This window comes from Rhinichthys klamathensis, unplaced genomic scaffold (genome assembly GCF_029890125.1).
Source record: "Rhinichthys klamathensis goyatoka isolate OS25496 unplaced genomic scaffold, OSU_Roscu_1.1 h1tg000144l_1, whole genome shotgun sequence".
Taxonomy (NCBI): Eukaryota; Metazoa; Chordata; class Actinopteri; order Cypriniformes; family Leuciscidae; genus Rhinichthys; species Rhinichthys klamathensis.
The window spans coordinates 972,093-983,547 of NW_026606679.1; the positions used below are offsets into that span (position 1 = coordinate 972,093).

Below are 11,455 nucleotides of genomic sequence, written 5' to 3' on the forward strand. Positions count from 1 at the left end.
GGAATGTTTGCGCCGGAACACGCCTCCTCTTTGCGCTGAACCGCCCAGGGGAGCGCAAGTGTATTTCTTAGTTAACCGACGTGCGTCTGTGGAGGGAAAAGACCGCTTTGCGCGGGTGCAAAATAGGAATGATACATGCGTCAATGTACAAAGTCATTTGCGCCGGGTGCAAGATAGGGCCCTCTATCTTAAAGATTTTTTTAAGTAAAAACCTACACATAGCCCCTTTAAGTTGAAACATTTCAAAATTGCACCCATATACAATAGATGACAGAACCACACGCATTTTGTCTATGGCATGTTTTTATTGTTGTAAATGCTCACAAACTACCTCCACATTTTTGACAGCTTGCTAGGAACTACAGGTGCATTCTCCAACTGACATGACTCTGGTGTGCTTTACTTAACAAGGGTTGTTGAAGAGGAAGAAATCACCGTCCCACCATCAACCACCTCTTCCACAACAGTGATCACTGCTGTTCTGGTGGTAGTGATGGAGCTGGAGGAGGAGCTGGAGCCAGAGTTGGCTGAGATTGCGAGGCTGTTGGGAGACAAAAATACGCAACCAGTTAAACCTGAAATGCCCAATTTGTACTACCTACCTACCAACCTACCTACCTACCTACCTACCTACCTACCAACCTATCTATCTATCTATCTATCTATCTATCTATCTATCTATCTATCTATCTATCTATCTATCTATCTATCTATCTATCTATCTATCTATCTATCTATCTATCTATCTATCTATCTATCTATCTATCTATCTATCTATCTATCTATCTATCTATCTATCTATCTATCTATCTATCTATCTATCTATCTATCTATCTATCTATCTATCTATCTATCTATCTATCTATCTATCTATCTATCTATCTATCTATCTACCTACCTACCTACCTACCTACCTACCTACCTATCTATCTATCTATCTATCTATCTATCTATCTATCTATCTATCTATCTATCTATCTATCTATCTATCTATCTATCTATCTATCTATCTATCTATCTATCTATCTATCTATCTATCTATCTATCTATCTATCTATCTATCTATCTATCTATCTATCTATCTATCTATCTATCTATCTATCTATCTATCTATCTATCTATCTATCTATCTATCTATCTATCTATCTATCTATCTATCTATCTATCTATCGCAGGAAAAGAATGTGTACTTTTAAGTCTGCATGTATGCAAGAATATACCAATTTGGAGCAGAGCATGTCCTTGTTGATGTCTATATAAACCTGGTCTGTGATATACCTGCCGCTGGCCTCTGCATCCAGCAGTCTCCTGTACTCTGCGATCTCCATCTCCAGTCTGGCCTTGATGTCCAGGAGCATCTGGTACTCTTGACTCTGGCGCTCCAGATCAGTCCGGAGCTGCACCAGTTGGCCCTCCATTCCACCCACCTACAAGCCCGAGGGGAGAAGACAGAACTTTTAACCCCAACACAGGTCAAGGTCAAAGCCTTATTACAGTTTTTCTCAGTCCCTTTGGTGCATTTCTCAAATCATCCTTAATATTTGCAAAGAAGTATGTGCATTCTCACAACAATTCGTACAAACAGCACCTGGATTGGATTACCTGCAAAAGCCTGTAACTTACTCAAAATATTTAGTTAATCTCTCAAAAGTAAGTATTTGTGTCAATGAACATATCAGTGCCATCAGAATGAAATGTCCTCGTGTCATTGTTCACAAACAAGATAGTCAAAATGTTTAGTCATTTTGTCAATAAAACGCTGCACTCTTAGTATTACCTGAGTAATGAAATGTACAAAGCTGCGCTTCTTCTGTATGCCATATATCCATTTCAAAAGTACAAATGTACACACTACTGTACGTGAGTAATTGATTGAAAGAAACTGACAAAAAAACAACAACCATACAATATTGTTGTGATATAGAAAATAAAAAGAAATAGGGGCACAAAGGCGAAAATACAACATTAGAAAGGCAAAATTTGCCTTTGCATGCAGCACTGTATATGCTTGCCAATTGAAGGTTCTTGAGATGCAACTTTGAGCTATTTCAGAGAACTAGTTTCTCATTGTTTGATCTACATTCTCTTCATTAGTGAAAGTCAAGATTCACCTGCACAATTCATTACTTCATGGCACATTTACAAAAAGTCTAATAGAAATGTGTAGAAAATATGCTTGATGGTTTATGATAACTAGATCAACCATTTTGCATTTAATGACTTATACGATGAACTGATGACTAGATGTTTTGAGGGGTAAGACGATTGCACAGAGAACTATTTAATACATTTTGAGCAACATGGCATGAGCAACTGATTATGTAGGAAACCGCAGACAATTGTACATAATCAATTGCATGAATGTACCAAAGCAATCGCAACTTGTTCAAAAGAATGAGAAACTGCTTTTATGATGTGCACAAGTGATTAGATGATGTGGAGGTTGAACAAGTAGTTTTGACAATTTCATTTCTGATCTGAGAAATGCACCAAAGCGACTGAGAAAAACTGTAATGAGCTGGCTACAGTAAGAGTAAGATTTATGAAATTCTTAGCCTTGCTCTTAGGAGCTCTCACCTGTGCCTGGTATCCGTATAGCTGCAGGGAATAGCGATTCTCAGTCTCACTCAGGGTGCTTTCCATAGATGATTTCTGGGAGGCAGGGATAATGAGAAAAACAACATTTCTTTAAACTTTGATAACCAGAAAATACACAAATACGTTTGTCTTACTATCAAATTGTTTTATCAACATTATACATAAATTATATAATATATATAAATAATTTGCTTAATGCTTAAAGGGGTAGTTCACCTAAAAATAAAAAATTCTGTCATTAATTACACACCCTCATGTCGTTCCAAACCCGTAAGACTTTCGTTCATCTTCGATGAAGATCTTTTTGATGAAATCTGAGTGATTTCTGTGTGATTTCACAGACAGTCTACGCAACTGACACTGAAGCTTCAAAAAGTTAATAAAGAGATCATAAAACGAATCCATATGAATTGAGAGGTTTAGTCCAAATTCTCTGAAGAGACATGATCGCTTTATAGGATGAACAGATTTAATTTAGGCTTTTATTCACATATAAACATTAATCAACTCACACGTTAGTTGTGGTAAACAGAAGCTCAAGCATCTATTTGACATGCGAAAACCAATGAGGTTCATCCTCGTGTTACGCAGCACGTTTGAGCTTCAGCAAGAACCAATGAGGTTCATCCTCGTGTTACGCAGCATGTTTGAGCTTCTGCAAGAACCAATGAGGTTCATTCTCGTGTTACGCAGCACGTTTGAGCTTCTGCAAGAACCAATGAGGTTCATTCTCGTGTTACGCAGCATGTTTGAGCTTCAGCAAGAACCAATGAGGTTCATTCTCGTGTTACGCAGCACGTTGAACTTCAGCAAGAACCAATGAGGTTCATTCTCGTGGTACGCAGCATGTTTGAGCTTCAGCAAGAACCAATGAGGTTCATTCTCGTGTTACGCAGCATGTTTGAGCTTCAGCAAGAACCAATGAGGTTCATTCTCGTGTTACGCAGCACGTTGAACTTCAGCAAGAACCAATGAGGTTCATTCTCGTGTTACGAAGGAAGTTGAATTTCAGCAAGAACCAATGAGGTTCATTCTCGTGGTACGCAGCACGTTTGAGCTTCAGCAAGAACCAATGAGGTTCATTCTCGTGTTACGAAGGAAGTTGAATTTCAGCAAGAACCAATGAGGTTCATTCTCGTGGTACGCAGCACGTTGAACTTCAGCAAGAACCAATGAGGTTCATTCTCGTGGTACGCAGCACGTTGAACTTCAGCAAGAACCAATGAGGTTCATTCTCGTGTTACGCAGCACGTTTGAGCTTCAGCAAGAAACAATGAGGTTTATTCTCGTGTTACACAGCACGTTTGAGCTTCAGCAAGAACCAATGAAGTTCATTCTCGTGTTACGCAGCACGTTGAACTTCAGCAAGAACCAATGAGGTTCATTCTCGTGTTACGAAGGAAGTTGAATTTCAGCAAGAACCAATGAGGTTCATTCTCGTGGTACGCAGCACGTTGAACTTCAGCAAGAACCAATGAGGTTCATTCTCGTGTTACGCAGCACGTTGAACTTCAGCAAGAACCAATGAGGTTCATTCTCGTGTTACGCAGCACGTTTGAGCTTCAGCAAGAACCAATGAGGTTCATTCTCGTGTTACGCAGCACGTTGAACTTCAGCAAGAACCAATGAGGTTCATTCTCGTGGTACGCAGCACGTTTGAGCTTCAGCAAGAACCAATGAGGTTCATTCTCGTGTTACGCAGCACGTTGAACTTCAGCAAGAACCAATGAGGTTCATTCTCGTGGTACGCAGCACGTTTGAGCTTCAGCAAGAACCAATGAGGTTAATTCTCGTGTTACGCAGCACGTTGAACTTCAGCAAGAACCAATGAGGTTCATTCTCGTGGTACGCAGCACGTTTGAGCTTCAGCAAGAATCATTGAGGTTCATTCTCGTGTTACGCAGCACGTTTGAGCTTCAGCAAGAACCAATGAGGTTCATTCTCGTGTTACGCAGCACGTTTGAGCTTCAGCAAGAACCAATGAGGTTCATTCTCGTGTTACGCAGCACGTTTGAGCTTCAGCAAGAACCAATGAAGTTCATTCTCGTGTTATGCAGCACGTTTGAGCTTCAGCAAGAACCAATGAGGTTCATCCTCGTGTTACGCAGCACGTTTGAGCTTCAGCAAGAACCAATGAGGTTCATTCTCGTGTTACGCAGCACGTTTGAGCTTCAGCAAGAACCAATGAGGTTCATTCTCGTGTTACGCAGCACGTTTGAGCTTCAGCAAGAACCAATGAGGTTCATTTTCGTGTTACGCAGCACGTTTGAGCTTCAGCAAGAACCAATGAGGTTCATTCTCGTGTTACGCAGCACGTTTGAGCTTCAGCAAGAACCAATGAAGTTCATTCTCGTGTTACGCAGCACGTTGAACTTCAGCAAGAACCAATGAGGTTCATTCTCGTGTTACGCAGCACGTTGAACTTCAGCAAGAACCAATGAGGTTCATTCTTGTGTTACGCAGCACGTTGAACTTCAGCAAGAACCAATGAGGTTCATTCTTGTGTTACGCAGCACGTTGAACTTCAGCAAGAACCAATGAGGTTCATTCTCATGTTACGCAGCACGTTTGAGCTTCAGCTAGAAATAATGAGGTTCATTCTCGTGTTACGCAGCACGTTTGAGCTTCAGCAAGAACCAATGAAGTTCATTCTCGTGTTACGCAGCACGTTTGAGCTTCAGCAAGAACCAGTGAGGTTGATTCTCGTGTTACGCAGCACGTTGAACTTCAGCAAGAACAAATGAGGTTCATTCTCGTGGTACGCAGCACGGTTGAGCTTCAGCAAGAACCAATGAGGTTAATTCTCGTGTTACGCAGCACGTTGAACTTCAGCAAGAACCAATGAGGTTCATTCTCGTGTTACGCAGCACGTTTGAGCTTCAGCAAGAACCAATGAGGTTCATCCTCGTGTTACGCAGCACGTTTGAGCTCTAGCAAGAACCAATGAGGTTCATTCTCGTGTTACGCAGCACGTTTGAGCTTCAGCAAGGACCAATGAGGTTCATTCTCGTGTTACGCAGCACGTTTGAGCTTCAGCAAGAACCAATGAAGTTCATTCTCGTGATACGCAGCACGTTTGTGCTTCAGCAAGAACCAATGAGGTTCATTCTTGTGTTACGCAGCACATTTGAGCTTCAGCAAGGACCAATGAGGTTCATTCTCGTGGTACGCAGCACGTTTGTGCTTCAGCAAGAACCAATGAGGTTCATCCTCGTGTTACGCAGCACGTTTGAGCTTCCTCAAGAACCAATGAGGGTCATTCTCGTGTTACGCAGCACGTTTGAGCTTCCTCAAGAACCAATGAGGTTCATTCTCTTGATACGCAGCACGTTTGAGCTTCCTCAAGAACCAATGAGGTTCATTCTCGTGTTACGCAGCACGTTTGAGCTTCAGCAAGAACCAATGAGGTTTATCCTCGTGTTACGCAGCACGTTTGAGCTTCCTCAAGAACCAATGAGGTTCATTCTCGCGTTACGCAGCACGTTTGAGCTTCCTCAAGAACCAATGAGGTTCATTCTCTTGATACGCAGCACGTTTGAGCTTCCTCAAGAACCAATGAGGTTCATTCTCGTGTTACGCAGCACGTTTGAGCTTCCGCAAGAACCAATGAGGTTCATCCTCGTGTTACGCAGCACGTTTGAGCTCCAGCAAGAACCAATGAGGTTCATTCTCGTGTTACGCAGCACGTTTGTGCTTCAGCAAGAACCAATGAGGTTCATTCTTGTGTTACGCAGCACGTTTGAGCTTTCGCAAGAACCAATGAGGTTCATTCTCGTGTTACGCAGCACGTTTGAGCTTCAGCAAGAACCAATGAGGGTCATTCTCGTGTTACGCAGCACGTTTGAGCTTCCTCAAGAACCAATGAGGGTCATTCTCGTGTTACGCAGCACGTTTGAGCTTCCTCAAGAACCAATGAGGTTCATTCTCGTGATACGCAGCACGTTTGAGCTTCCTCAAGAACCAATGAGGTTCATTCTCGTGTTACGCAGCACGTTTGAGCTCCAGCAAGAACCAATGAGGTTCATTCTCGTGTTACGCAGCACGTTTGAGCTTCAGCAAGGACCAATGAGGTTCATTCTCGTGGTACGCAGCACGTTTGTGCTTCAGCAAGAACCAATGAGGTTCATCCTCGTGTTACGCAGCACGTTTGAGCTTTCTCAAGAACCAATGAGGGTCATTCTCGTGTTACGCAGCACGTTTGAGCTTCCTCAAGAACCAATGAGGTTCATTCTCGTGATACGCAGCACGTTTGAGCTTCCTCAAGAACCAATGAGGTTCATTCTCGTCTTACGCAGCACGTTTGAGCTTCCGCAAGAACCAATGAGGTTCATTCTTGTGTTACGCAGCACGTTTGAGCTTTCGCAAGAACCAATGAGGTTCATTCTCGTGTTACGCAGCACGTTTGCGCTTCAGCAAGAACCAATGAGGGTCATTCTCGTGTTACGCAGCACGTTTGAGCTTCCTCAAGAACCAATGAGGGTCATTCTCGTGTTACGCAGCACGTTTGAGCTTCCTCAAGAACCAATGAGGTTCATTCTCGTGATACGCAGCACGTTTGAGCTTCCTCAAGAACCAATGAGGTTCATTCTCGTGTTACGCAGCACGTTTGAGCTTCAGCAAGAACCAATGAGGGTCATTCTCGTGTTACGCAGCACGTTTGAGCTTCCTCAAGAACCAATGAGGTTCATTCTCGTGATACGCAGCACGTTTGAGCTTCCTCAAGAACCAATGAGGTTCATTCTCGTGATACGCAGCACGTTTGAGCTTCCTCAAGAACCAATGAGGTTCATTCTCGTGTTACGCAGCACGTTTGAGCTTCAGCAAGAACCAATGAGGTTCATTCTCGTGTTACGCAGCACGTTTGAGCTTCCTCAAGAACCAATGAGGTTCATTCTCGTGTTACGCAGCACGTTTGAGCTTCAGCAAGAACCAATGAGGTTCATTCTCGTGTTACGCAGCACGTTTGAGCTTCCTCAAGAACCAATGAGGTTCATTCTCGTGTTACGCAGCACGTTTGAGCTTCCTCAAGAACCAATGAGGTTCATTCTCGTGTTACGCAGCACGTTTGAGCTTCAGCAAGAACCAATGAGGTTCATCCTCGTGTTACGCAGCACGTTTGAGCTCCAGCAAGAACCAATGAGGTTCATTCTCGTGTTACGCAGCACGTTTGTGCTTCAGCAAGAACCAATGAGGTTCATTCTTGTGTTACGCAGCACGTTTGAGCTTTCGCAAGAACCAATGAGGTTCATTCTCGTGTTACGCAGCACGTTTGAGCTTCAGCAAGGACCAATGAGGTTCATTCTCGTGTTACGCAGCACGTTTGAGCTTCAGCAAGAACCAATGAGGTTCATCCTCGTGTTACGCAGCACGTTTGAGCTTCAGCAAGAACCAATGAGGTTCATCCTCGTGTTAAGCAGTACGTTTGAGCTTCAGCAAGAGGTTTGTTGTCACGCATCAAACAGGTTCGGTTGAGCTTGTTTATGTTCGCTGATCAATGTTTAAATATGAATAAAAGCCTAAATTAAATCTGTTCATCATATAAAGTGATAGAGTTTCTTCAGAAAATTTGGACTAAACCGCTCAATTCATTTGGATTAGTTTTACGATCTCTTTATGAACTTTTATGAAGCATCAGTGTCAGTTGTGTAGCTGTCTATGGAGGGACAGAAGGCTCTCAGATTACATCAAAAAGATCTTCATTTGTGTTCTGAAGAAATAGGAAAGTTTTACGGGTTCGGAACGACACGAGGGTGAGTAATTAATGACAGTATTTTGGGGGGAACTAACCCTTAAAGTAAATGGCACTTGGTTTAAGATTTTGATATCTATTGCACTGACATTCATATATTGTTAAAGTTGCACTATGTAATATTGACAGCTAGCAGTTGAAATGGGTACTGCAGTCCAAATTCAAAATATTGGAGAGAGTTTTTGCCCGCCTCCTTCTCCTCAGACTAGATGCTCACACCCAGATTGATTTTAACTGATAATGGAAAGCGACGAGCCTTAGAATATAAGTTGATCAGCTAATGTATGTTTGGAATGTTTTTGTTGGTCGGTAGAATTTGCGATCTCTGACCCAGTTCATTTGCTGGCTTCCATAGCAGCGTTTTCCGCCAATTGGCAACTCGGTGTGTTGAAATGCCATTGGGTAAATTGGCAGTTGGTGGGATCACACAGACCAAAACAAAAACAGATATTCTGACACAGAACGCACATTTCTAAATAGAACAATTGGCTGTAACATTGTTTTTCAGAGAAACGAGTATTTGCATGTTTGAAGGCATGTTTGCAAATGATGTGCCAGTAATAAAAATGGCATAGAGCACATTTAAGTGTGACTTATGTGTACGAATAGTTTTTGGGCCCACTGTACATTTCTTGAACACATACTCACCATGGAAAGGAGGGACTGAAGCTCAATCTCCAGTGCCTGTACTGTGCTCTTCACTGTGTTGACCTCGGTTTTCGACGTCTGCAAGGTCTCTGTGCTTGTTACAACCTCTTCTTTCACGGTCTCAGACTGCAAAATAAGTATTTTTATTTTTATTTCATGCATGTATAAACCCAACATAGAGGTAGCTGTGCTAATGTTTATGGCACATACAGTACATACTACTACTCACCAAAATAAAAGTTTTTTTTTTTTCTGATCAGTTTTCAAAATTTTGTTTTAATCTTAGTATTGATGTTTTGCTTTACTTTCATTAACTATTATTTGGACCAACTTAATTATTTTATTTCTGACATTTTTTTGAGCTGGGCCCATGGAATGCATATGACTTTATGGGTGTTGTGTTTCTCATGTACAGATTTCGGTTCTGGACTGAACCAACCTTCTGCTGGAACCAGCCTTCAAGGTCTTTCTGGCTCTTGGCTACGACGGTCTCGTAGTGCTCACGCAACTCAGCTAGAATTTTGGTGAGGTCTTCCTGTGGTGCGGCCTCGACTTCCACGTTGATCTGTCCACTCATCTGTTCACGTGAGGCCAAGAGGTCCTGAAGATACATTATATATAATTTTCAGATGTCTATCTCAAAATATCTTCCCATCATCACCTGTTTATTCTTGTCTTCAAAAGTCATGGTATGGAAATATGTTACAAAACAGTGACATCTTGAGCTTAAGGCTATGAAGCACCTGTGTGACCTGACCTCCTGTCTAAAATGTTTAACTGGAACAGTTTTGGGCATAAATCTTCCGTTTTGCTCTGCTCCATTATGAACAGCCTGAAAGTGTTTTGAAATGATCTACTACCTCCTCGTGATTCTTCTTCATGTAGACCAGCTCCTCTTTGAGCCCTTCGATCTGCAGATTGAGGTCTTTATTGTTCAGGTTGAGCTCGCTAAAAACACTCTTTAACCCCGCGATGTCGGCCTCCACAGACTGACGCATTGCCATCTCATTCTCATATCTGTCAAATAAGAAGAAACATTGTTAAAAGAACGTTCTTTTATCAACATCAATATTTTACGTTAAATGAATAGTCTACTGCTATAATAGTTCATACTATACTAGATCATAATAGTTTACTATTTCATTTTCTATGGTATTTTAATATGCAAATAGATTATTAAACTATTTTAAAATGATTAGCTTTTGTCACAGAGAAGAACATGCAAATGACCCAAAAGCAGATATACAAATGACTTGCACTGCAGTTATATGTTATTGTTTAATATAATAATAATAAAAATAAATATAATTACTTCATTCTGAAATCATCTGCAGCCAAGCTAGCATTGTCAATGCTGAGGTGGACTGTGTTCTTTACCTGCATGGCACCTAAGATCTGAGAACAAAACCCAAGAAAAGTAAAACAGTATTTGATTTTTTTTTGTTTGCATGTTGTATAGGGAATAAAGATGATTAGGTTATGCCATTTTCTTATAGCAGTAACCACAAAGAATCTACCTAGCTAGACTTACTTTAGCCTGGAGGTCACTGGTAGTAGCATCGAAGGCTGAGTAGTTACGAGCACTGCCAGAAGGAGAGATTCTGCTATCAAGGAATTGGCGTATCTTCAACTCAAAGTCAGCATTGGCCTTTTCAAGGGAGCGGACCTTCTCTAGGTAAGTAGCCAGACGATCGTTAAGATTCTGCAGCGTGAACTTCTCATTGCCAATGATGCTGTCATCTGCTCCTCCAGAGACACTGAATCCTCCCCCTGCTGCAGCACCGAATCCCCCACCGAATCCTCCACCAGCACCTCCTGCAGCACCAAATCCCCCACTGAATCGTCCACCAGCACCTCCTGAAGCACCAAACCCGCCTCCAAATCCACTTCCCGACCCTGCTGCGGACATGGAACGAGAGACACTGGAGATCCGGACCCCTGAACCCCCTGCACCCCCGTACACGCTGCCAGCCCTCATGGCGCTGATGCGGCCACCTCCACCTCCTCCACCTGAACCGGAGAATCGTGAGGAGCCCATTGAGGACCTGCTGGAAACAAAGCTGCCGCTGGAGAAGGTGGTAGCCATGTGGACGGTGGTTTGTGGTCTGCAGAGTGAGTACAGTGGAGAAACTCTGGGTCCTTTTATGTGCTGGTGAAGATGGCAAGGAAAGACTTGGTAACCTTATTTCCATCAAAAACTTGCTGACACAGGCATTCTGTCAGCTTCAATCATCTTAAAGTGAAAAGTGATGCTAAAACAAAATTAATTGATTGATAATCCCCTCAAGTAAGTAAGATAGACGCTTGCATTCCCCCTCTAAACTTTCTCAGATGAGAGCTCTGTACATGTTCAGACGTTTGTGGACATTTTTCACTGCTGATTTTACAGTAAAGCCCCTCTAAACCCTGGAATATTCTAGACCACCTTTAAAGGGACCACCTTTACTCACCCTCAATTTG

General features: G+C 42.3%; 1 protein-coding gene across 3 annotated transcripts; it reads right to left on the reverse strand.

Moving 5' to 3' along the window:
• Positions 1-345: 345 nt before the first annotated feature.
• krtt1c19e (keratin type 1 c19e) lies at positions 346-11,111 on the reverse strand. Of its 3 annotated transcripts, none has more exons than XM_056257813.1 (9): positions 10,862-11,098; positions 10,527-10,807; positions 10,308-10,390; positions 9,856-10,012; positions 9,435-9,596; positions 8,996-9,121; positions 2,578-2,652; positions 1,279-1,427; positions 347-541 (listed from the first exon to the last, which is right to left on the reverse strand). In XM_056257813.1, the coding sequence occupies exons 1-9, from the start codon at positions 11,079-11,081 to the stop codon at positions 400-402; spliced, it is 1,395 nt and encodes a 464-aa protein (XP_056113788.1). In that variant the 5' UTR covers positions 11,082-11,098; the 3' UTR covers positions 347-399. The 3 variants fall into 3 exon arrangements, with proteins under 3 accessions (XP_056113789.1, XP_056113788.1, XP_056113787.1); XM_056257812.1 differs by having other exon boundaries at positions 10,844-11,098; XM_056257814.1 differs by having other exon boundaries at positions 346-541; positions 10,527-11,111.
• Positions 11,112-11,455: the final 344 nt, after the last annotated feature.